Source organism: Puma concolor, chromosome A1 (genome assembly GCF_028749965.1).
Source record: "Puma concolor isolate L17-30 chromosome A1, mPumCon1.1.hap2, whole genome shotgun sequence".
Taxonomy (NCBI): domain Eukaryota; kingdom Metazoa; phylum Chordata; class Mammalia; order Carnivora; family Felidae; genus Puma; species Puma concolor.
Window position 1 is genome coordinate 231937912 of NC_141667.1, and position 27627 is coordinate 231965538.

Consider the following 27627-nt stretch of genomic DNA (forward strand, 5'->3'; position numbering starts at 1 on the left):
TTATAATACTTTGTATTTCTATAGTCTGTTATTTCTCCCTTTCATTTTTGATTTTGAGTCTGATTTTTTGTTTCCATGTGTCTGGCTAAAGGTTTATCAATTTTATTCTTTTCAAAGAACCATCTCCTGGGTTTCATTGATAATCTGCTCTATGTTTTTAGTTTCTATTTTGTTAATTTCTGATCTAATTTTATTTCCTTCTACCAATTTGGGGTTTAATTTTGCTTTTTCTTGCCCCTTTAGCTATAAGGTTAGATTGTTTGAGATTCTTCTTCTTGAGTTAGGCCAATATAGCTATAAATTTCCCTCTTAGAACAGCTTCTGTATGCATCCCAAAGATTTTGGACCACCATTTTCTTTTCTTTTTTTTTTTTTAAATGTTTGTTTATTTTTGAGAGAGACAGAGAGAGAGACAGAGCACGAGCGGGGGAGGGACAGAGAAAAAGAGAGAGAGACAGAATCCGAAGCAGGCTCCAGGCTCTGAGCTGTCAGCACAGAGCCTGACACAGGGCTTGAACTCATGGACTGTGAGATCATGACCTGAGCCAAAGTCGGGTGCTAAACCAACCAAGCCACCCGGGTACCCCAACCATTTTCATTTTCAATGGTCTCCATGTATATTTTTACTTTTTTTTGTTGTTGTTGTTAACCTGTTTATTATTTAGTAGCATGTTATTTGACCTCCATGTATTTGTGTTCTTTCCAGATTTTGTTTTCTTGTGGTTGATTTCTAGTTTCATAGTGTTATGGTTGGAAAAGATGAGTATGATTAGAATCTTCGTGAACTTGCTGAGGCTTATTTTCTGGCCTAACAGGTGAGCTATCCTGGAGAATGTACCATCTGCACTTGGAGAATGCATATTCCACTGGTTTAGGATAGTATGTTGTAAATATATCAGATCCATCTGGTCCATGTGTCATTCAAAGCCACTGATTACTTACTGACTTTCTGTTGGGATGGTCTACCCACCGATGTAAGTGGGGTGTCTAAGTCCTTATTATCATTGTATTGCTATCAATTACTTCCTTTGTTACTAGGTGTTTTATATATTTGAGTGCTCCCATGTTAGATGCATAACTATTGACAACTGTTACATCTTCTTGTTGGATTGTTCCCTTTATGATCATGTAGGATCCTTCTTGGTCTCTTGTTACAGTCCTTGTTTCAAAGTCTTTTTTTTCTGACATAAATATTGCTACCATGGCTTTCTTTTCACTTCCATTTTCATGATAAATGCTTTTCCAGCCCTTCCCTATGAATCTGCATGTATCTTTAGGTCTGAAATGAGTCTCCTGTAGGCAGCAGATTGATGGGTGTTGTTTTTTTATCCATTCTGTCACCCTGTGTCTTTTGATCGGAGCATTTAGTCCATTTACATTCAAAGTAATTATTGATATATACTTCCTGCCATTTTGTTTTATAGTTGTTTTTGTAGTTCTTCTCTGTTCCTTTCTTTTCTTGTACTCTTCTATCATTTTGCTAGCTTTCTTTAGTGATACACCTGGATTTCTTTTCTTTTTTGCATATCCATTACTAATTCATTTGATTAGGTTTATGTATAACATTTTATGCATATAACGGTCTATATTGAGGGTCACTTAAGTTTGAACATGTTCTAGAAGCACTAAATCTTTACTCCCCCCTTCCCCAATTTCAGGCCTATAGTATAATACTTAATATCCATTTTTGTTGTTGTTGTTAATCTCTTGACTTTTTCTAATATACACACTTAATTTTACTACTTTTGTGTTTCCTACTTTTCTTACTCCTGCTTATGGTCTTTGCTTCCTACTCAGAATCCCCTTTAACATTTCTTATAGGGCTGGTTTAATGGTGATGAATTCATTTAACTTTTGTCTGGGAAACTCTTCATCTGTCCTTCTATTCTGAAAGATAGCCATGCTGGATAGAGTATTCTTGGCTGAAGGTTTGTTGTTTTCTTGTAACACTTTGCAGGCCAGAAGGGAGTGGCATGATATAGTCACTCTTTTCTCCTGCTCTTAAAATTCTCTTTTTTGCCATTTTAGTTTCTACGTGTCTTGGTGTGGACCTCCTTGGGCTGACTTGGCGGGGGGGCTCTCTGTACCTCTGGATTTGTTTCCTAGATTACGGAAGTTTTCGGCTATTCTTTCTTCAAATAAATCTTCTGCCCTCTTTACTCTCTTCTCCCTCTGGGATCCCTATAATGTGAATATTACACTTGATGGTGTCACCGAGCTACCTTCATTTATTTTATTATTTTTTCCTCTCTCCTGTTCAACTTGTTGGTTTCCGTTACTCTGTCCTCCAGGTTGCTGATCCATTCTTGCTTCCTCTAGTCTACTATTCCATTTAGTGTATTGTCACTTTGTTATTGAATTCTTCATCTCTGGTTCTTTGTTTTCTTTCTGTGGAGGGTCTTGGTGGGCTCCTCCATTCTTTCCTCTAGTCCGGTGGATATATTTATGGCCATTACTTTAAATTCTCTAGGCATATTACTTATCTCCATTTTATTTAGCTCTCTTGCTAGGATTTTGTTCTTTGGTTTGGGAGATATTCCTGTGTCATTTTGTCTAACTCCCTGTGTCGATCTCTGTGTACTAGGAAATACAGTTATATCTCCTGATCTTGAAAGTAGTTGCCTTATGAAGACTAGGTCCTGTGGCACCCTGTAGTGCAGTGTCCCTATTCAGCAGAACCTTGAACTTCAGGGCTGTCTCTTCTGTGTGTTGTATGCACCGTATTGTTGCGGCTGAGCTGCTTTTGCCTTCAGCCCAGTTGTCTGTTTGCTGTGGGCAGGGTTTGGTCCCTCAGTTGTTAATGGGCTAGTCTGGGGCTGCCTTAGGCATGAGTTGGGTCAGACCAGGGATTTGCCAGAGATGCAGTAGCACTGAGCTACAGGGCACTCTCCCTGTATTGTCCCCTGGGAAGCTGTTGGTGGGTGGGGCCCACAGTCAGACCATTTGTCTGTCCCCAGGCCACTGCTGGGACCAAAGAACTGGTGTGTTTTTATCTTACCCTCTCCCAGGGGCAGGAGTCACCTTGGAGTGGTGCCGGCCCCCACTGGGGCTGCTCGCACACTTCCAGGCTTGTGGCACCACTTTGGATGGACTTGCCGTGGGCTGGGTGGAGGGGGTGCGTCTACACTGCTAGCAAGGTCTACTCCAGTTTGCTATGGGAGGAGACCTGGTGCTGTTTTAGAGAACTCCTGCCAAGGCCTGGTTGGAGGGACAGTCTGCAGAAAAGCACAGGGCTGGCAGATGGTTAGCAAACTACACAGACAGTGTTAGCACTGTGCTGGTTTCTGCACACGTCCATGGGTCTAGGCAGGTGGGGTGGGGGTGGGGGGCGGGGAGGGATAGGGTGGCTGCCAACTCTTTTGTTCTTAGAGAAGTCTCCTAAAGATCCCTGCCCCTCCAGCACACATCCTGAGATTAATAAATCTCTCTCTCCCAGGTGTTTTTCACACTGCTGCTTCTATGCTGTATCTCAGTGGAGCTGCTATGCTGTCTCTTAAGGGTGGGGACTCGGTTTCCTATGAATAGCCCTCCAGCTCTCCCAGGGCTGAGCCTCTGAAATTTAAAGGTCCAGGTGTTAAGCCCCATTGACTGTAAAGACAGGCCATGTTGATCCCTTCTAGTCTTCAAAGCTAAGTGTTCTGGGGATTCATCTTCCCAGTGCAGGTAGTTTCATACTGGGGTGCCCAGGGTGGGGTCTGTTCCTCTCCCTTCTCCATGCTTGTAATGGCCCTCCCATGGACAGCCCCATTGGTCAGCTTGGGTCCTGACTGCATCTCTGCCCTTCCTACCATTTTTGTTGTGGCCTCTTCATGTTTAGCTGTGAAGATTCTGTTCTGTCAGCCGTTGGGTCCTTTTCTGGGTTATTTACATTGACGTGGGTGGTATCTAGGTGTATCCACGCGACAAGGTGAGCTGAGGGTCCTATGTCATCCGCACATCTTACGCTTTTCCATTGCTATTTCCGAGAGTCTCCGGGCAGACGCTTTAACACCAGCAAATACCCTGTCCTCATTAAAACGTACCTGTAGTTCAGCGTCAATTAATGATTGTTACTTTAATCTTTACTATGATGGTTACAAAGTGATGGCTTTTCCCACCCCATCACGACCTCCACATTTACCAGTCACAACTCTTCATTATCCTGCAAGCAACAGCCCACCTGCTAGGGATGGAATTGTGCCCACACCAAATTTGTATGTTGAAGCCAGAGCCCCCAGTGTGGTTATATTTGGAAATGGGGCCTCTAAGGAGGTAATTAAAGTGAAATAAGGTCCTACGGGTAGGGCTCTGATCCAATAAAATTAATGTCCTTGTAAGAAGAGACGCTGGAGAGCTCTCTCTCCGTGGAGCACAAAGAAGAGGTCACGTGAGGACACAGAGACCCAAGAGAAGAGGCCTCAGACACCTACCTTGCCAGTATCTTGATCTTGGACCCTCCCCGCATCCACAACTGTGAGAAATAGATTTCTATTGTTTTAAGCTACCCAGCCTATGGTATTCTGTTATGGTGCCCACTCTAAGATACCACCTTTCTCCCCCATTTATTTTTACCTATTTACCTATTTTCTATTTCTTATAAGCATGAACTCATGGATTCCTAATTTTAATGGTTCATAATTTTTTATTGTCCTTAATTATATGACGCTTATCCAAAATTTGGCCAGTGGGAAACCACTCTAGCCTGCTTCTTTGTCCTCCTAAAACGCACTTTTCTTTTTATACCAGAAAGTAAGGGCGGGGGGTGAAGAATGTTCCAAATGTTCTTGCCTCAGCATTAGAATCCACACTTTCTCTGGGAAGGCCTGGTTCCTTTCAGTGGGGCAGCCGGCACCACAGTGCTCCCTAGTTGGTCAGTGCTACTGGGATATCTGCTTCTAGTCTTCTTTTCTAGAAAGAACTAGGAAGCTCACATGTACACATACACATACTTTAGAAATCATGGGTCTGACAAAACTTATGAGTTGTGAGAAATGTCTCCACTTCCAATCTCCTCTCATAGACCTCCTGACCTGCCTGATTCCATATCCATATTTTCTTTCTTGCACAATTTCCTTCTTGCACAACCCTAGGTTCCAACGCCATTTGCCCAATCCTCCAGTGTACCTAAAATAACTGCAGAATTGCTTTACCACACCACCACAAAAATCAGACTAACTGCAAATTCAGGATTTGTCTGCCATTCCTCACCTCTTCCCACACGTGAGTAAGGTACACTTATAAATATGGTCTTCCACTGTTACTTGCATCAGTTATAGTTTTCCTTCAGTGGGATTACGTTTTCATTCGAAACACAGTCGGGTCCATTTGTTTCAGCTTGCTCTCCGTCCTTACTGACTTTAATCCTGTCCTTACTGATTTATTTTCAAATTAGTAAAATATGAGCATGCTTTCCCAGTCAACTAAATTAAAAGATAAATTCAGTAGGGTCATACCCTCCCCCACTCCATCTATCCTCTTCTTCCACCCAGTCCTTTTAGAAACCAACCTCATGGTTCAACCGTCCCTCATTTTGTTTATGGAAAGATAAGGGGACACAGGCATGTTTATTTCCCCTTTGTTCCTAAATATATTCTTGTGCACTTTGATTTCCAGGCGATAGATACCATTAAATGAGAAAAGCATTCAATACAATTTTTTCAAAGAAACAAAATTCTCATTCATTAATTTGGTCTTTTTCTCTACCTCATCATTTCCACATGTATCTTTCTTATTTCCCTCCATATGCTTTTTTGGATTGGCTTTTTTATTCTTTTCTAGTTTTTTTTGAGTTGGGAATTGAATTTTTTTAATTCTCATTGGCTTCGCAATTCTTTATCCATCCCTTTTAGACTTTTGAAGGACTGTTTTATGTATGTCTTTTCTATAAAAGTATAGAGTTGGGGTTTGTTTTATGAACCAATCTCAAAGTTCTTAGGCGAGTTAAACCCATTCACATTTAGTGACACAACTCATAATATTTGGTCTCTACACTGAAATTACTTTGGGTTTGAATTATACATATACTATTTACTGTGTTTCTTTACTTTTTGCTTTAAAAAATATTCTTGGTGTTGGAAGTTTTCCCCCCATTATCTTGTGTTTAACTTTTTATGCCTATTGTGTTTTTCCTATTTAATAGTATTAAGATCTGTCAGTTTTACACGGTATCCTTTGAATCCCATCTACTAGCTATACAATAAGCCATGATCTGATCCTACTTTCCTTTTTCTTTCCATTTTTTTAAAGTTACATACTTTCTACTTTGTCAAAACATAGTATATTTATATACCGTTCCCCTACCTATATACCTATTCCCCAACCCTGTTTTAACTTTACAGTTATATATATGAAATATTCACCATCAGTCCTCTTGCCCAAATTTCATCTCTCTTGTCTGCATGAAGTTCTTTCTCTAATACATTCCCCACGAAGGATGCATGTGCACACTACTCATTTAGTTGGTGGACATTAAGAAATTTCCTACTGATCCTGAAGAGCATCTTAGCTGCATATAAAACTTATGATTCACCATTTTTTGAGTTTAACATGTTCCTCTACTGTTTCTGATGCCAGTCTTACTTTCTTGCTCTTTCATCATTTTGTCACAAGACTCAGAGGACGTTATCAAAATCTACTGGATTTGTCCAGCTATGGGAAGAGGTTGATGATCCCAGCTCAATTTTCCGTGGCACCTACCAGGTAGGCCCTTTTAATATATACATTAAGGTCCTCTTTTATTTCTGGTAATTTAAGTGTTATTTCTATGTTTTATTTTCTTCAATCAGGAACTCCAGTTATACAGGTGTTGGACTTCAGTACGTGTTCATTTTAACCACTTTTTTTCTCACCCTTTTAACTAACAGACCCCATTTTCATTTTCTAGAATGCTTTCCTAATTTTTATCCATGTCTCTTGTTAAATTCTCATTTGAATTTGTTTACTTCTGGATGTTTTGGTCATAACTTCAGAGATGAATTTGCCTTTTTCTTTCTTTCCTGAGTCTAAAATTCTAGTTTTGCTTTTTCCCTTTCTTGTCCTCTTTTTTTTTTTTTTTAGTTTTTGAATTTTTGACCTCTCAGTCTTGTAATTATTCAGCTTCATGACTTAGGAGAAGCCAGAAGAGTTCATGCAACTGAGGATGATTGGAGAGTCTCGCAAGGAAAAGGTGACAAGCTCAAACTAAAACACGTTTAAGACCTCACTAGGCAATTAGATATTATTGCTGGTAAAGATGAACAAAAAAAGAAACTCTAAATGAACATGTGGCAAAACGTGACTGTACTGAGGACTGATGACACAAGTGAAGTAGAGATTTAACAAATGCTACACATGATGTTACTGAAAGAGTCCATTCTTGGAGGTGATTGTGCTCCATTTGGACACTCACAGTAGTGTCTGGGGTTCACTGATCTGGAATCAGTGTCTGGATCAGTTGGTTTATAGTTTTCATCAAATTTGAAAATCTTTCTTTAAATATTTGTCAGATGCCCCTTCTGGGGACTCCAAATTGCCTACATACAAAGCCACCTGAAATTGTCCCACACCGCAGTGATGTTCTGTTCACTGGTTTTAAATTACTTATCTTTGTGTTTCCTTTGGACAGTTACTATTGCAATATTCACAAGTTCACCGATACGTTCTTCTCCAAGTTCTAATTTGCTGTTAATCTTATCCAATGGATTTTTCACCTCAGACAAAGTAGTTTTCATCTCTAGAAGTTCAGTTTGGTTATACCTTCCATGTCCCTTTTTGAATAAATGTAAGAGTTACTAAGCTGCAACTAACAGAACTTGTAGTTATAAATAACTAGTTAACGCTGTCATTTCTGGGGTAATTTCAATCAACTGATTTTTCTCATCATGGGTACGTTTTCCTGCTGCTTTCCATGTCTGGGAACTTTTGATTGAATGCCAAGCATTGTGATTCCTTGTTGGGTGATGGATATTTTGGCACTTCTCTAAATCTTGAGCTTTGTTCTTGGATGCAGACTAGTTACCTGGAAACAGTTTGGTCTTTTAAGATCTCTTAGGCAGGACTGAAGCAGTACTTAGCTATTTCCCACTATTAAAGCAAGATACTTCTATATCTAGCTACTCTACCCAACACCCTATGAGTCCAGGGTCTCCCAGTCTGGCTGGTAGAAATAGGTACCCTACTCAGCCCTGTGTGAGTGTTGGGCACCATCCCCTCTCATCATCTTGGCTGGTTCTCTCCCCAGCGTCCAGTAGTTTCCTCATATGTATGCACTGATCAATACTCAACTGAATATTTGAGGGGAGCCCCCACAGATCTCCAGTGTTCTTTCTGTGCAGCTCTCCCTCTCCAGTGCCCTGTCCTACAAGCTAATGGGTCTCGGTCACCCCAGGCTCTCAGCATCATCTCTTTAACTCAAGGAGTTGGCCACACTCCAACGGGGTTCCCTTCCCTCAGCAGCTATTTACATTCTCTTAAGGCAGTTAGCTGGGGCTGTCATAGAACTTACTTCATACGTCTCATGGGTTACTGTCCTTTGTTGCCTAATGTCCAGGGTCTTAAAAACCCTCGTTTCATATATTTTGTCCTTTTTAGGGCATTGTTTCAAATGTGAGGGTAAATCTAGTCCCTGTTACTCCATCTTGGCCAGAAGCAGAAGTACCCATCCTAGCTTCTGAATATGAATATATGTAGAATATAAAGCCACCCTAGGCTGATGAGGGCTCCTTACCTTATTAACGTGTCATCATCCACAATGACTAACCATGCTATCTTGTCATGGCTGTGATTCAAAAATCTTTCCAAAATGGCAAATGTCTTTCCACAATGACCTAGGAAAGGCAAAGAGAGAACTTACAATGTAATATTTTCTTTAAAATACATATAGAACTCATTTTAAACATGGTTATAGTTTCAAGGTTTTAAAAGTAAAAGCTTAACTGCTGACATGCACAGGAATAATCAGAAACTTAAAAAATTAGCTTCCTGTAATTTGCATAGGCCTCGTGAACCAATGTGGGAGCTTTAGAGATCATGAAGTCTAAGCCATGTACTTCACACACGGGAAATCAGGGGACCCAGAGACGGGAATAACACAAGGTCACTGTGAGCTGATCGGAGGAGGGGCCAGTTATCTCCACTCCAGACAAAGTTGTAAGCCTCATGGAAAGTATAAGGCTTGGCACCTTTCCTTAGATGTCCTTAATCTGAAGGAACTTTTAGAACTCCAAGCGTTGCAACTAAAGGGAAACAATGGTACAAAAGCAGGATATTACACCTTCAATCGTTGACTTTATAAATATTTGCCATATGCTAGATACTGTGGCCGGTTCTGCCCTAAAAGTACAGTGTGGACTAAGTTACGGTTCTTCAGATGCCAACAGACAAACGTCACTGCTTTAATGGAAAATGCTGGGGCCCAAGCTAAGAATAAAATGCTTGGGAAGAGAACTCAAATCAGTAAACAGCCATCTACCCCGGATTGCAACAAAATATTTGGTGACACGAGAGAACAAGCTAATGTTAACTAATAGTAAACCACTCAATGTGACCTTTGTTTTCATTTTTCTTAGTCGCTTAAGGTATTTTTAACCATTATTTGAAGGCCATCCCTAATTCCTTTTGGAGCAAGGCAAAATAGGAATAGCAATAATAATGTCAGACTAAACACAAAAGAAGAAATCGAATAAGAAATACACGAGTAAGTGAATGTTAAAGGCAACCTAAATTGCAATCTAAAAAGCAAGCTTAACCAAAAAAACCTCAGTCTAAAATCATTTTTCCGAAACAAAGCAACAGACAGACTCAGTAATATATGTAACCTTGTCAGAAGAATTGATAACTACAGGAATGGCTTATCTGATTCTACTTTGTGCATTATCAATCAAGGCATTATGAGAGACACGACCATGAAATAATCCAGATAAATTACTCTTTAGAACAAGAAAATCAACTTACTACTTCTTTTTCTACTCCTAAAAGGGTATGGGGAACAAGAAACTGAAGAAGAGTGTGACAGGAACACTAGATGAAAAGTGAGATGAACAAAGAGCATCCGCAGGTAAGGTGGTCAGCTTTCTACTTGCATTTTTTTGAAATAAACAATGTTTTTAATTTGAAGCCAGAATCTGAAGAGAAAAACCGGTGCACTACCAATCATCACTAATTAAAATATTCACAAAATACATGAATATCACAGAGCTTACGCCACACATAATCAGTGCAAAACGTGGGTAAACACTACGCAACAATTACACACAAAATGTGAGCTAGACCATAAGCTTCATGAGGACAGAAACCATCGGCTTCGTTCCTATTTTCCCAGCTTCTGGGGCTGGCAAATAGCAGGCATAGAACAATCCTGGCGGGTTAAGCTGCTAAAATCCAATGTGGAGAAGCTTTGTGTGGAAAGATGATAAATTAACTGGGGACACTCCATTATGGTCACAATGAATTATGAAGGTATAAAAAAAAATCTGTTAAGTAATCCTAATTGTCATATGCTCTGTCCTATTGATATGGCCCAACCACTTCCAACCTTTCTTAGTGCTTATAAAGCAGCTCTTAATCTGAGAGAATTGGTCCATATCCCTGGGCAAAGACGTTGGGAGGGAAGGAAGTGAAACTTACGTAAGGCAAAAATCATAGAATTCTAAGACATTTCATTTTCATCCTAATTTACTCTCTTTCCGGAATGGACATTCTGAATAAGAGTGGTGAAAATTAAGGACTCACCTCTATCTGTATTAGGAATCCCCAGATCTACTGTAGGAATAGAACTTTCTGCGTGATCACTGTAGTATTCAATGAGACTTGCCTGTCCTGCCCAGGTCTGCTTTACAATGGGGACTGAAATGAGAGGAGTGACAGTCACTGGCACAGTTACATAAGGAAGCTTAGAATCTCAGAAGGGCAGCATTACCACCTATAAAGGAAGAGAACCATTATTTGTTGTTCTTCAGGTATTCTAACGTGCTTGCTTTTCCCACCCTGAGAAATATCAGGTTGTTTGTCAAGGGCAGCAGGTGGATAGAACCCTCTTCTTGAGACATTTTTAGTGTACCTTAGAGCCCAATACTTCTCACTCCTGGTGACTCCACATTTCTCACGTCCATGTAATGATACATTTTCTAGTCTGATAATACTGTTGTGTTTAATTTTCCTCTTTTCCCCATAGGCTATTTCATTTACTATTCACAACTGGATTTTTAAAATGCTTCTCAGAGGGGTGAGGAATAAAATTACCTCTACGGGATGGGAATATTCTTTGTTTCTGGCTGAGATGCAAAGCTCTCTCCCTTACAATGAGGGTAGGAGGCTTCTCAAACTACACCCTAAGAGAACCACGCGATCCTATGGAGGGCACGACCCTACCACTGAGAGTCACTGCACTGAATAGCCAACAGGCTTGTGTTGTACTTTTGAAAAGTGCGGAAGAAGTAATATTGAGAACCACTACTGTATTTTTGACCTCTATCATTAACAGATAAATTTCTAATAAAATTTAAAAAAGAACACAGAAAACTTTCCAGGTTGTCTGTAATTCAGAGCTAACTTCAATCATCTCCTGTCTCCACCCTTGATGGAATTCTGCCTAATTATGTGACATTAATTCACTTGGCCCAATATGTAAGTATTTTCTTAGATACTTGTTTTTTAGTTACTGGCTGTGCATCTTTAAATTTTGAGAAGAGGTTTCTGTTTTTTAATAGAAAAAAAAATCATCATATCTAGATTTTAAACCCTGGTAATTTATTAAGACTCTCCACCGCAAAGAATTTAAATCTTCAGGTCAGCATTTTGAGACTTTTATCAGATCATTTCTCTTTTTCCTTTTTCCCAGCCCAAATAAAAATGTATGCAAAAACTCCCAACGCACTGCCAAATCTAAGTGTCTGGCTGTGCGTGTCAACAAAGTCAGACAGCCATTGTATATAAAATACCAAAGCACGCCATTTTATTCATTATTCGCCAGCTTTTAAGAAAGACCTATGAATTCTGGACATTTGTTATAATGTCTAAATTACCTATTGCAACCCACTAAATAACTTTTAGATCTTAAAATGTAATTCTTCTGCAATCAGAAAGGCAGAGATTTGCTCCTGTCAAAATAGACAACGATGCATAAATAATAGATAACATAATAATAGAGAAGATGCATAATAATAGATGCGGCTGCTTGGGTGGAGGGGGGCGGGTAGAAAAAAATCCTCTTCCGTTCTACTTTCAAGTTCCAGCACAATAAGAATCTTCACCTTGGCACAGCAGTGGCAGTTTGCTTTGCATGTCACAAGCAGAGGACTTACCCCGGAAAAGGGCTCCCTGCAGCTTGCAGCCGCTAAATGTTCACTCTTGGGTAAAATGTCCTCCCTTGCATGACTCTGGAAGAAGCTGTGAGGAGAGGTCAAGAATTTTCCTCAGTCCCCAGCACTCAGTGCTGCAAGCTGTGCAAAGTCTGCGTTCACGGTCCTCAGCCTTTAGCCCTCAGCTCCTGTCTGCTCGAGTAGCTTTATTAAACAGCACAGGTCTTTCTTCTTGGCTGATTTAAATGCTATTCAAATCAAGAGCGAGTCCTTTGCTGCACCTAACTACCTGCTCTCAGGTTTTGTTAGAAACTGCTGAAACAGAAATTTCACTGAAGGTAAGAATTACCTCACTCTCCAACACCTAGCACGGTGGCCAGGATGTAGCAGGTGCTCGATAAATAGTTGAATGAGAACTGAATTTTGTAGAAGTTCCAACAAAAGGCTTGGGGCCATTTGCGGAACTAGTGTTAAAGGAAGGCTTCACTCAAAAAGGCAAGCCATCATTTGGCACGAGACTGTTGCCACCATTTTAACATAGTAAGGTGTTACGGTTCTATTATCCCTAAAGCATTCAACAATTGTTATCGCCTGTCCCCTGATCATTATAACTCCTGAGGCATTTGTCGTATCTGGCAGCTGTAAAGAATTTAAAACTAAGGCTAAGTCTCCTGCAACCGCAGGTAAAGCCTTTATTTTCAACTGGGGGTGATTCCAAATTACCTAAAACTTCTAAAATACTGCTCTATTCTAAAATATTGGGCATTGTTTGAATTCTAGGTTGAATTCGTTCTATTTATAAGATATTCTATTTTGAGGTGCTATATCCCTAAAGATATTGAACTTAGAGAAAATAGTTGAATATAGTCACGTGATCCATCATCTCGTTTTCGATACAGAGAAGCCTGCTTTCTACCACCTAATGAAACACTAGTGAATGCCTCTTTCAAGAAGGTTTGCCACAAGATAACTTAAAATTGGAGCAAAGTAAAACTTTACTATTAAAAAAAACCCCACTGCACAGATGGCATAAATCTTCCACATGGCTTTACAGACTCGAAGCAGGAGGAGATGTGTCTCGCTACGAGGCACAGAACACACATTTTTACCCCCGGTGAATTTACTTGCAAAACTCCGATTCCAAGTGAAAAATGAACGAGACCCTGAAACCCCGTGCGAAAACTACCACACAATCAAACGTGAAGGACTCCTGATTTTAGGAAATCTGCTAGTTTCAACGGACAAATGGACCTTTCTTCTCTGTATGCACGTCCATGACAAGACCCTGACTGCTCCTCTCTCCTCAGGGGAGGGCTAGAGACACACACACCCCAAGGGTGTGTTATCATTCGTGCTTTGAAAGATGAGATATACGCAGAACTGAAAAGCAAGCCTCGCGGCTGCTCTCAAACAACAACATCTAAAACAGCCCGGAACCTCGCGATCTGTTCAACAGCCAGGGGGAGAGCCGGGGGAGGGGGAGGGCAGCACCTGACTCCTGTCCTCTCTTTAATAATTAATTGAATCACACCATTCGGCGCGGCGTAGCCTTCTGTCTGGCTGCATTTTAATTCAAGCCTCGTGTTTTAAACGAGCAGAGCCTACCGCAGTACCCGGAAGCCTCTCTACTCGAAACGGCCAGCTACCATACGCTCCTTTCGATAAGTTTGTTCAGACTCGCCTCTTCTAGACAAGATGACTGCAGTAAAGATAATAGGGTGGGTGGCTGTTTTGTGTTTTCCCGTCTGAAAGGAAAAAAGTTTATTTTGAGGTGCTCACGAAGCTGTGAAAAGGAACTAAAGGCTGAGCAAACAGCAATTTTACCTCTTTAATCAGAGGAGGCTGCAGGAGGAGAGCATCTCACGACCCGCCACCTGATGAACAAACCAGTGGCCGCCACGAGACACTCAAGACACGCAGAGGAACGGCAGGGCCAAATGGTGCAAAGAAAGTTCTTTGCGTTTTCTGACAGCTCACGTCACCCAGTGGAAACACACATAACCCAAGAGGAAGTGAACAAGCAGAATATTAAAACTCCAGAGACCTTTTCCTTGCTTAAACATAATTTTACAGGCTATGCCTAATTTGCTTTATATAATACTTTTAAAGTTTCTTTCAAACCCCACTAACTGCGTGCGTCTCAAGAGTGTGTTGCTATTTCGATGGTGTCAATATGTATTTCTTTCTTAAGCCAAAAGATAGGATATATTTTTTGCTGTGTCCTAAGAATGCTTTATTTCATTTAAATCAAAATCCAGGCACAAAGCAGTTACATAAACGTTGGTTTCACTGTTAGGCCAAAAAGGTACAAGATGTAAAATAATTTCTTTTTAATTTTGGGACTTGCCTTTATTATCCATTCTCCATTGAGAATATAAAAAATGAGTTCAGTGTATATTTCCCTTGCCTTGACTGGAGCCTTGAAGAGAAAGTTCCATCCCTCATCCTGGATGTGGCCAACGTTATAAGGAGCTGGGGTGGGGGGCATCGCTAGGGTCTGCTGCATCCAGGGGCAGGGCACCCACGTCACTAGCAGTATAGCCGACTCTCGGTTTTCCAAAGATAAATATACAGTCTTATCTATGTTTTTCTTCCCCTTGTCGTTTGGCCTTTGTAACTTCACTGTTCCTACCACAAAGTGCACAGGGAAAGAAAAAAGAAAAAAAAACCCACCCCAGTCTCTATATTCTGCTTTACTGTAGACTCTCATCCCTGTCCAAGCAGCTTGGTTTATCTTTTAGATCATCTGTGGATTTCAGTTCCTGGCTATCCCCATTGCTCCTGAAAATAAAAAGCCTACTTTCCCACCTTCTGGCCAAGTCAAAAATGACCTTGAGCCTAGCAGAATGTCAAAATGAATATCAAATACTATTTATCAAGTGTTAAGACTGTAATACATCCAAGGAGATTACACTATAGCTGTGCTGTGGCAGAAAGAATTTGGGATTTGGAGCCAGAAAACCCGAGTCCCAGCTCTCCTACTCAATAGTCTACAAGAACGTGGGCCAGTTGCGTCTTGTCCCACACTCTGATTTCTCTACGGTATCAAAGGAATAACATTAATTACCACATCATGTGGAATTTCCAGTATGAACGCAGACGATAGAATGTACGTAAAAAACACGTCAGAAAATGCAGAAGAGGTCAGCAGAAGCAGTTACTATGGTGTTCTCAATGTAACTAATACGATTACTGCATAATTCTCTGGACCCACTGGTGGCTCGACTAGCCGCCCAAAAGGAGGAAAGGAGCCCCGTGGCCTACCAGGCTCACTTCCATCAAGCAATATGGACATCAAAGTCCCTAGAATCCTGCTGCCTTAGACCACCTTTTCAAACAAACATCCAAGTTTAAAGATGGCTTGCCACGGAAAGCCAACTGTGAAAGCTTCATGCTACCTTTTAAGTCTCAGGCTGCAGTGTCCTCGGATCCAAATTCATAGCAGCCAATCAACGCATCCAGCTTTAGGAGGTTTGGTTTCAACGCTAACAGGCTTTGAAGACTTGTCATTTTTAAAGACCTTTGACTTAAAATTCAAACATAAAAACGTTTGACAGAGATCTGAAAAGATGACCTCAAGCTTATGCCAACAAGAAGGCAATAAACTAGATCATTCGAAACTATTAAGTTAGCAAACTTTTTTTTTTCATTTCTGTAGAATATGAAAACTACAACAGGGATGGTCCCTAATTTTACTGCTTTACTGTCCGTTGAAAAATGTCTCAAAAGAGACTATGCCACCGTCCTTAACATCAATATTATGAAAGCAGTCACTACTCCCAAGTGCAGCTTCAAGATCAAATAATATCAATTTGAACATTTCTGCTGGCTTAAAAAAATAAAATAAAGCAGTCGCCTCATTCATTTCCTTTGATAATTTTTTGTAAGAAATGTCAAAAATTGTCCCCAAAAGCCCTTCCTGATTTTTTTTTTTTTAAATTTTTTTTTCAACGTTTTTATTTATTTATGGGACAGACAGAGACAGAGCATGAACGGGGGAGGGGCAGAGAGAGAGGGAGACACAGAATCGGAAACAGGCTCCAGGCTCCGAGCCATCAGCCCAGAGCCTGACGCGGGGCTCGAACTCACAGACCGCGAGATCGTGACCTGGCTGAAGTCGGACGCCCAACCGACTGCGCCACCCAGGCGCCCCAACCCTTCCTGATTTTCAAAAAGGAAAAAGGGTATTAAATCTAGGTTAAATTTGTGAATCATGAAAATGTTGACACTATGTTGATTTTTAATAGCCTTTAGGACTCCTTGCATAATGAGTGCATATATTAGGCCGATTTAATAGGACCTGGCACTTTATGTGGCTATTTTGGGTAAACATGAATGTTTATAGTTATGTACTTTTAAGAAACTGTTCATCATAACCAGATTTTAATTAATGTCAATATCTTAAACAATACTTGAATTCCAAATAATAATATTCTTTTATTTGGGAAATGTTCCCCTTTAAAACATAATTTGTAAGAATCATATTATCAAATAAATTATATAAATGAACTTCCCCCATAGCTCTAATCCCATGAAAACGACAGCTGGTTTAGAAATCTCTTCTACATAAATATCACACTCTTCATGAAATCGACAGTCTTTTCATGGAAAAAAATTAAAATATATGCTAAAATTAGAAAATGCAAAAGACTGTCTAATTTTCAATTTCAGAAAAGTGCAGCTTGAAATAAGGCGAAAAAAGAAAAAAATTATGTCTACTTATATTTAGGGTGGGCTTTTTCTTTTACATTATCACCATAACTTAGTAGAATTCTGTAATGACACCAAAAACTTGAATAAAAACAACATTCGTCTGCATGCCAAGATTTCCTTAAGAAGGGACCACTGTGTATAAGCCACCTGCTGTCTTTTCCGTAACATAATCTTCTCGTGAGCACATACGTATTTTACTTTGAAAGTTCCAATGTGTGCATCCAACAGAAATGTAAAAAGAAGGATTAGTCTCCAAGAAAACATCCTTCACTGGCATTCTCTCACCTTGAAGTCCCCTCTAACATTCTTCATACAGTTCAGAGACGAAGCATGGACAAAATAGGACGTTATTCTGCAAAATGGATTGTTATTCACACATTGTGTCCGAGATTACCACAGCTGAGATTTCCCATTTCCAATTTAAAACACTGCTCTGAACAGTATTCAGAAGGGCTAGGGACACTCATGTTTCAATACAAAACTATCCTTTCTAATTGACTTTGGTGACTGAAATGGTATGATGAGGAGTACTAATTAAATAACTGCTTTTCACTTCAATATATGTGTTCATTCTCCCTTTCTTGAGTTTGTATCTGGTCTGTACTTTTTTTTAAAGGCAGCTTGGATTTTAAAAGTTCAATAAAAATGAATGACACAAAACCTACTTCTATCACCATGAAATTTCTTGCATGTTTTTACTGCGAAAAATATATCCTCTTTCTTCACTGGATGTCCCTAAAAGACAAGAAAACATATATGCACATATGAGTCTATGTTATATGAACATCCACATTCACACCCACGTCAGATATCACATGCTATGGAGGTGAAATTCACCGACGTCAAGGGTATCAAACCTGTTTCCAGGGTTCAGTTTTAGGGAAAAACAGGAACTGTAGTTGAGCTGACAAGGCCTCTGACGTCAGCCAGACCTGGGCCCAAATCCCAGACTGCCCTATACACACTGTGTCACCCAGACAACAGTCTTCAGCTCTCAACTCAGTCGGCTCATTTAGAAAATGGTCAGAATAGCTACCAGTCAAGCTGCTTTTATTACTCCATTTATTAAGCACATTATAGCTGCCCAATAAATGTTAGTCACCTTCCCTTTCCTCTTCCCAGCTGGTGAAGATTTTGACAAAGGGAGAGAAGCAGGAGGATATGTTAGTGTAAAATAGGAGCTGACTCCCTTCTGTGGGCTGGTCTTACTTTGATGTTGGAAGTATTTTTATGGGCCCTGTATTATCCACCCAAGTCTAGGCTACAGCAACATCCTGTCCTCTGCCAAAGGCAGGACTACTTCAAACACTTGGGGGGGGGGGGGGGAGGGAGGGCAATAACAGAGCCCTGAGCTGGCCCAGCCCAAGCTGACCACTCAAATGAAAGGGAGCACACAGGCAGACTGTGGCCAGCCTACACTCAAGGCCAGGGACTGCTTCGTGGGGGTCTTCTGAGCCCTTTATTATCTCTCTTAGGCCTTTAATAATATTCAGTCATGACTCAAACATCATTTGAGGGTTTAGAGTGACATCTAAGCACAGCTTTGGCATGTCACTCAAGGCACTAGGAGGCTGACCCCACCAAATTACCTAAAAGAGCATTAAAGAACAAGCAAACATCATGTCTAGAAAGATAGGCTTTTCCCCTCAGGGACTGAACAAACATTACAGATTCTTCCTCATTACTGCAGTGTGTGTGTGTGTGCGTGTGTGTGTGTGTGTGTGTGTGTGTGTGTGTGTGTGTGTATACCTACAAGTCATCTTTGAAAATGTAACACACAGACTTCCATATGACTGACTTGGGAAGAACAGACAACAATTGAGGATGATGCATACATTTGCTTTATGAGGAAGAATTCAACAACCTAGTGAATTTCAGGGGTCTTCAGGCTCATCCTGGGGACTGAACCAAGGGTATGTCCATAACAAGTCAGTTCATTCTGAAAGTTCCGAACAGTCTCAGGTGAGATCAAATCAAGGTCTCCAGCCGAGAGGAGATGGGCTTGAGGAAAAGGCTTAGGTATTAACAGGAAATGTTTGAAATCACCCTTCTAGGAATATTCTAGTAGATATTCCAGTAGACACATGCTGTATCATCAAGAGAAATGACTCCAGGCGCACTAACTCTAAAGAGCTGTGGCCGGCAGTTCTGCACAAAGGCTCCAGAATGAGTCTGTGCGGTCACGGTTCCCACTCCTGCTCCCCAAGACGCGCTGTGTGACCTTGAGCAAGTACTTCTCAGTACGTTTCTCTTCTGGTGCATAAAACAGGGTAACAACAGTGCTTACCTTATAGGGCTGTCATTAGTAGAAACATGATATGTAGTTTTTACCTGGCACATAACAAATGTTGGGGTTTTTTCAATATACAGGTAAAGTGCTAGACAACATCACGCACAGCATGTAGATTTTCCTTTGATATGCAAGAAAGTCTTTCTTCTATTACTTACGCAAAGTGGTACGAAAGAATGGAACGTGGTAGCACAGTAGGCATTCACAGCATCTGTACAAAACTCGGGCACCGAAGTAAGGGGACGCCCATGCCCTTTGTCCCAGATGTAGAGGGCAATCTGTCAGGACAAGAGACAGCAATGAATGAAGGAACTCAGCCAACACCACGACTGTTAGCACGAAATCTCTCAAGGGAAAGCAGACCACCTCTTCTACAGAGCATTCAGACTGAACCATATCAATCTGTCAATATTCAACAGATTTATTTTTTTTTTTACTTATAAAAATAGTAATCTCAGGTGGGCCAATCTAATCTTTTTTTTTTTTTTTAACGTTTATTTATTTTTGAGACAGAGAGAGACAGAGCTTGAATGGGGGAGGGGAAGAGAGAGAGGGAGACACAGAATCGGAAGCAGGCTCCAGGCTCTGAGCCATCAGCCCAGAGCCTGACGTGGGGCTCGAACTCACGGACCGTGAGATCGTGACCTGGGCTGAAGTCGGACGCTTAACCGACTGAGCCACCCAGGCGCCCCCAATCTAATCTTTTATTGACAGGAATCCATACTCTGACCACCAAACAATTCCAAAGTCGTCATAAGCAACTGCAGGGAAGTTATTTTAGGGTCTGTCAAATACTGCCATGAAAGATGAAAGAAAATATAACTGGGAGTCTGTTTTTCTACAGTGTGGTAATTATATACCTTGACTAAACCAACTTGTTGAAAACATCTAAAACTGTTGGATAAGATATCTTCAAAATGATTTTAAATGGATTGCTAAATTGCCACAAAAGTATGGAACTTGTGAGGACAAACATGCAAAAGGAAGAGCCTGGGGATAAGGACAAGAAGGGTAATTTTCCTCAGTAGGTAGAGGACTCTGGTGATGCTGTTTCTGGTAGGAGTTAAAAAAATAAAGACTATGATGCAGCTAAGGTGGGAGGTATCTGAGAGCAAACCCCACTAGAAAGCTGGGACTTTGGAGCTAGATGGAGGGGAAAAACCATTTCCAGATCTCCTTTGAGATCCTGTCATCAAATCCCAAGCTTCCCTAATTTGTGCCACCAGTGTGGGCCAAAACGCTTCAAACTGTAATTTACAGCGGTCAGTAGAACCCTCTAGCAGCAGGAAAAGCAAATGCAAATCATTCCCGGGGAACCCACACCCTTAACGTAGGACTCCAAGGATTACCACAGATACGGTTCCAAGCAAGACTGCTCAGAGGAAAATCATAAAAAGCACAAAGACATGAGCTGATGACCCAGAGCCAGGAGACAAACCTTAATCAGACCAAAAAGACTGCAGGTCTTGGAATTATCAAACATAGATTACAAAATTACTGTGTTGAATATATTTTCATAAAGAAGTAAAAACTTTCACACGTCAGCAAAAAATGTGTTTAACGATCATATAAAATAAGCAAATTTGAAAAAGGACTAAAACTTTTAAAAATAAAAAAACAATTGAAATGAAAAATGTAATGGTTAGGATAAGTAGTATATTAAACACAGGTGAATAAAAAAATTAGGGAATTAGGGGCACCTGGGTGGCTCAGTAAGTTAAGCATAGGCCTTTGGCTCAGGTCATGACCTCGCGGCTCATGGGTTCAAACTTGGCAACGGGCTCTGTGCTGACGGTGCAGAGCCTGCTTGGGATTCTCTGTTTCTCTCCTCTCTGCCCCTACCCTGCTTGTGCTCTCTCTCTCTCAAAATAAATTTAAACAAATTAAGGAACTAAAAGATGAAGGTCCCCAAATTATCTGAAATAGCACAGCAGAAACGGGGGGGGGGGGGGGGGGGGACATAAGACAAAAGTTCAGAGAGCTAGCCCAGATCCAGGAGGCGATAGCAGACAGAATGGGGATAAGAACATACTTGGGGTGCCTGGGTGGTGCAGTCGGTTAAGCGTCCGACTTCAGCCAGGTCACGATCTCGCGGTCCGTGAGTTCGAGCCCTGCGTCAGGCTCTGGGCTGATGGCTTCGAGCCTGGAGCCTGTTTCCAATTCTGTGTCTCCCTCTCTCTCTGCCCCTCCCCCGTTCATGCTCTGTCTCTCTCTATCCCAAAAATAAATAAACGTTGAAAAAAAAAATTAAAAAAAAAAAAAAGAACATACTTGAAAAGACAATGGCTACAAATCTCCAAAGTTACGTAAGGGTCAAAGAATCCCAAGCAAGATTTTTTTTTTTTTAAGTGTACATCTAGACATCTCATAGTGAAACTGCAGAACGCCAAAGAAACAATCTTAAAAGCAGGCAAAGACAAAGGCAGATTACCTACAAAGAAGCCACATGAGACTGATGTTTATTTCCCACATCAATTGCCACGGCAATAACAGAAAAGCCAGAACACAGTGCAGTGACCCCACTGTGATGAGAGAAAAGGGCAGACAACCTAGGATGGTAAACACAAGGTAACTATGTTTCAAGAACAAAGCTGACATAAATGTTTCGTTCATTTGTTGTTAAGTAGGCTTCAAACCCAGCGTGGAGCCCAACGCAGGGCTTGAACTCACAACCCTGGGATCAAGACCTGAGCTGAGATCAAGAGTCAGATGCCAACTGAACCGCCCAGGTGCCCCAATGGAAGTGTTTTTAAGGGAAAAAAATGAGAATTTATGACCTCACTATTAGAAATTCTGAAGGACATGCCTCAGCAAGAATAAAAATGATCCCAGCAAATACATAATTAAGCTCATACAAATGTTAACTACGCAAAGATAATATTTGAGGGGTTAAAAAGATGCTGGACAACAAGAAGTATATAAATTGTGAGGGGGATAATCAGAGTTCAATTATTGTAAGTCCCCTGAATTTTTTTTTTAGGTGATCAACTAGCCATTATTAAGAATGCATGTTAAAATATTTAAATGAAGGTACAGTAAGGCAAGGCAAGTACCAGTAAGGTACAGATACAGAGACTGAACTTCCAAAATAGCAGAGAAGGACAAAATGGGAAAAGAAACAACAAAAAAACAGACATTTTAATTTTTTTAATGTTTATTTTTGAGAGAGAGAGCACAAGCAAGTGAAGGGCGGGAGGAGGGGCACAGAGGATCTGAAGCAGGCTCTGTGCTGACAGCATAGAGCCTGATGTGGGGTTCGAACTCACGAACTGTGAGAACGTGACCTGAAGTCGGAAACAACTGACTGAGCCAGCCAGGTGCCCCAGAAAGTAAGGAAGTTTTTAAAATGAGCCAGATAAAATGAGGGGCAAGGGATAAAACGAAGTGTTGGGAATCAATTCAAATATAATGGTAATCATGTTCAATGTAAATGTGAATTTGCTACCTGATGTAAAGACAAAGACTGGCAAACTGGAAGAGAGAAAAAAAAAAAGATATGTCCTTTTTAAGAAAAAGACCTCTATGCTGAGCATAGAGCCTGCTTGACATTCTCTCTCTCTCCCTCTGCCCCTTTTTAGCTCACATGTGCACATGCTCTGTCTCTGTCAATCAATCAATAAGGACATAAAGGGGCTGTAAGAAAAAGATAAGAGAGAATTATGAACCACACACCAAAAGAAGGCTAGTAAAGAAATATTCATAACATTAAATACACATTTAATTCACATTAGGGCAAAGAGCATCACAAGAGATAAAGGTAAATTCGTAAGAAGACATAATGATTGTAAGCCTGTATGCATTGAGTTAACAGACTCTCGGAATATAAAAGGCAAAAGCTGGCAGTTACAAGAGGAGACACTGGCAAATCCACCATTATTATGGAAGATGTTCTCATTCCTCCCTTAATAAATGACAGATCAAGCAGAGAAAAGTAGAAAGAAGGAAAGGAGGAAGATTAACCTATTAGATTAAACCTACTTCCCCTTTAATCTAATAAAGAGAATATTACACCCCCCCCCAAATTATAACATATACACCTTTTACTTCACTGATGAAAAGGAAACATGAACTAGGCCATAAAGCAAACCTAAAAATATTTCTATAGACCACAACAATACCACGTTAGAGATCAGTAACAAGACGCAATAACAACACACACTGATATGTTGGGTCACAATGAACAATGTATTTTTTAAAGTGGGTCACAGTCAAAAAAAAAAAAAAAATAGTTAAAGGACCTCTGCCCTAGAGAAACACCTGCAGAGGATTGTCCTAACACACATCCAAAATGCTCATAGAAGTAATGATTATAGTAGCAGAAAAGTCATGGCAATCCAGAAGCCCACCACCAGGAGAATGGATAAGTAAACTGATATAGTCATAGGAGAGACTACTGCAGGCAGTGAAAATAAATTCAGTAGGGCTGCACGCAGCAACACGGATGAGTTTCAAGTCAGAACAATACTCCTGGTGCAATTCTGTTTACATGAAGTCCAGAAGGATACAAAACTGCATGACATGGGGGCACCCGGGTGGCTCAGTCAGTTAAGCGCCCGACTTCAGCTCAGGTCATGATCTCCCAGTTCTTGAGTTCGAGCCCCGCATCGGGCCCTGTGCTGACAGCTCAGAGCCTGGAACCTACTTGGGATTCTGGGTCTCCCTGTCTCTCTGCCCCTCCCTCTCTCACACTCCATGCCCCTCTCTCTCTCTCTCTTTCCAAAATAAACAAACATTAAAAAAACTGCATACTATGTTATTCAGAGATACAGTCATATGATGAAAACTATGAAGAAAAGGAAGAGAGAATTCAAGGAAGTGTTTAGTGAGAATGAAGGGGACCCAGGAAAGCAGCACTCAGGTAGTCTCCAAGCGACTGATGATGGGCTAGCTCATAAGCCAGGAGGTGGGCTTTTAGATATTGTGACTGATCTTCATACCTTTCACGTGGGTTAGAAATATTTTCTGTGTGTGCTTAATTTTTAATAGATTCCTGAACCTGGGTATCTATACCAAAGTTGACTTTTCATTAGAAATATCTAGGCAGGCCTGCACTCTCAATTAATCGTTCTTTCCTTTCTATGGGAGAGAAGAATGATTTTTTTGCATGTATGTTTCTCCTCAAATAGGCTATTTCATCACATTCCAACACCTGAGAAGGTAAGGTGCTGCGAGTGCCCTTATTTGCTCCTGGCAGCTTGCCAGGAGCACATGTCAAGGTTGACCCCACCGTCCCAAGTACAGATTCCTGCAGAGGGAAAGGGGGGGCCGTTTTAGGCAGTGAGATGCACCTGTGAATGAAACCCACAAAGAAACCTTCTTAACAATGATGCAGGAATGATTCATGATGGGACCCCTGCATCTAGGACGACGGGTCACAGATGTCCACTAGATGCCAGGGGTGCTGGGGTCCATCCAGGCTGGCATGCCGCAGCTGCCTGCTTAGGGCCAACTGCCTCAGTTCTGCCCCAGAGGGCCAAGGACAGGGACACGACCGAGGCATATGTACGACCAAAGCACCGAATAAGACCAAAGGTACTTTTGCGACATTTGTGCATGTTTTTAGAAATCCGCCTCTGCACTCATCCACCTAGCTTTAAAAAAAAAAAAAAAATCAAGAATCACAGATGCAACCTTTTCCACTGTTCCTTCTCCACCTATGTGATGAAAGTGAGTTTAAAGAGAAAGACCTAATTTGCTGGAGAAGAATTACGTTGGTGGGGAGAAAATGTATAAATGCATTGGGAAGGGATGCGCTGGTAGGGAATCAAAAACACCTTTTATAGCAAAACACGTGAATTCTCAGTTGCTACAACTTTTAAAAAAGAAAACAAGACGTACCTCATGTTTCAAATCTATTGTGAAGTCGGATTTCAGGGATTCACTCCTTAACCTCTTGGTAAGCCTAGAAAACAGATACAATTTGAGGCCGTTTTCTTTTTTGTCATCAGAAGAAGCATGGAACAAGAACATTCTCGAGACCTTCTAATGTTTGAAAACAGATACAAGGACACACTGTAACATAAAATTAAGAGTTTCACGTTCCCTTGAGGCAAAGCACTTGTGGAAATGGAATTATTTGTTGACCAGGAAAGGAACACAAGCCTTTATGCAAATGGAACATTCATTGTTTCAACATCTGGCAAATAACGTAAAATACACTATAATAAACTAAATACCTTAAAAACAAAGCCACAAAGTTTGGGGACTCCTGATAATCTTGACACCAAATACTGACAGAGAAGAGAACAGAAAAGAAAAAAAAGAAAAAAAAAAACTTGCATGACAGAGAAACAAAAGTTGCTACTTTTCAGTCTCCTTCTTTTAATAACCCAAAGGAACTACAGTTTGTGGAGTTTTTAGGGGGGAGAGAGAATGTGGTTTCAGGGAAGGAGAAAAAAAAAAAACATTTCCAGTCCCTTTCTTGGTTAAAGGGTTAAAGAAATCTTCAGCAGTCCTTTCGGTGCAAATGAGAACACCGCCAGTGCCCAGCTTCCCAGTACCGACCCAGCACTGTACCCCCCACCCCGAGTGCACACCTGCCCACGCCTCTCCTGCTGAACATCTGCCTAGCACACCCACACCCAAACCTTACCTGGCAAACCTTTCTTCCAGATCAAACTCAAGGGCACTTTCTCTGCAGAACTTTGCCAGACTTGCCCACCAGCCTAAGTGGAAACTTCCTTTGCTCCCAGAATAGGAAGGAAGCTCCATTACTTTGATCACATGTGCGACATCCTGTTGTGTGTAAGTCCCCTTCTGTGCCACAGCTTCTTTGTCTGGCCAGCACCGCCCGCCCACCATGCCTGGCCAAAAGGAGCACTCGGGAAGCTGCCTGAATGAATGAGGGCAAGATATGCTTTGATTCCAAGCTGGTGGGACGGAATTCCGTACGTAACCAGGCCGCTGAAATACATACGGTTCTGTATTTGTGACAGGGCTAGAGACTAGACCATCAGTCTCAATTACAACCCCCCTAACACATACTTAACTGGAAAGAAATCACAGTGATTTTTAAAGGAAAAGTAGTAATAAGTGTCAAAACTCTTTACTGAGTTTTCAGCCTCATTGAGCCACAAAGATTTCTTTAAATTTTTTTTTTCAACGTTTTTTATTTATTTTTGGGACAGAGAGAGACAGCATGAACGGGGGAGGGGCAGAGAGAGAGGGAGACACAGAATCGGAAACAGGCTCCAGGCTCTGAGCCATCAGCCCAGAGCCCGATGCGGGGCTCGAACTCACGGACCGTGAGATCGTGACCTGGCTGAAGTCGGACGCTTAACCGACTGCACCACCCAGGCACCCCCACAAAGATTTCTTTAAAAATTTACTTCTAACTCGAGGAAAGATAAATAAGGACACAGGTTATAATTTATGTTTAGTATTAAAGCATTTGTCTCAGGGTGGATGGATACTAATGCAGCTCGGCAGCAGATAGCTCCAAAAGCAGCCCGCGGAACTTCGGTCACATTCCTGTGCAATTCCTGCCCACAGACCTGTCAATAGGAGTGGGTGAGGACACGTACAGAGACAGCATTCTCAGATATACTCCCGATAGACAGTGAGAGAAAAAATTCTGCCCTGGCATGGCATCTTGTCCAGTCTGATTTCTGCTCAGTTCGAGCCAGTTTTTAACTTTGGAATCTGGACTCCTGCTAAGTGCCTCCAAACTCTGATCAGATCACCTTCATACCTGGGCTTACTGCCACAGGCAAGGGACACAGAATTGTGATAGGAACCAAATGGCATGTGACATCCATTGTTAGATGGCCATGCATGACAAGCCCCTTCTTACTAGACAATAAGTACCTCCGACTTGTTACCCTCAACATGCTCTCTACTTTTTTGACTTTTCAAGTTTCTTTCTCATTCCATTCTTGAAAATCTGTATTTGGGGGAAATCTCAGAGAGGCAAAACTTGAAGACCACTGATAGAATTTCTTTAAGATGAACACTGACTAATCTGAGGGTAAACAGATATATATACGGACATTTTTTTAAGTTTGTTTGTTTGCTTGTTTGTTTGTTTATTTAGAGAGAAAGAGCATGAGCAGGGGAGGCGCAGAGAGAGAGGGCGAAGAGAGAATCCCCAGCAGGCTCTGCAATGACAAGATTGTGACCTGAGCCAAAACCAAGAGCCGGACGCTCAACCTACTAAGCCACCCAGGCACCCTGTATACTGACATTCTGTGGCTACGTCTAGCAGCCCGTGGAATCTACCATAACCTTAAGTGATGGTTACCTCAACATCACCAACTTCATGTCAATGAGTCGGTCTCGTGGGCATAAGTCGGTCACCTTGAAAATATGGTCAAGTCCTAAAAGTGTGCAAGGCATTCACCTAACTTAAAAGGCAAGTCCTAAAATGGGAAC

General features: G+C 41.2%; 1 protein-coding gene across 1 annotated transcript in view; it reads right to left on the minus strand.

The window, feature by feature from the left end:
* B3GLCT (beta 3-glucosyltransferase) overlaps positions 1–27627 on the minus strand; it is a 121403-nt gene that overhangs the window by 34666 nt on the left and 59110 nt on the right. Inside the window, exons 9-13 of the mRNA XM_086717633.1 lie at positions 25096–25159; positions 19416–19535; positions 17633–17702; positions 10687–10800; positions 8684–8783 (exon numbers count right to left, since the gene is read on the minus strand). Of these exons, the coding sequence (XP_086573759.1) occupies positions 8684–8783; positions 10687–10800; positions 17633–17702; positions 19416–19535; positions 25096–25159 (468 nt within the window). The remainder of the gene's footprint in view (positions 1–8683; positions 8784–10686; positions 10801–17632; positions 17703–19415; positions 19536–25095; positions 25160–27627) is intronic.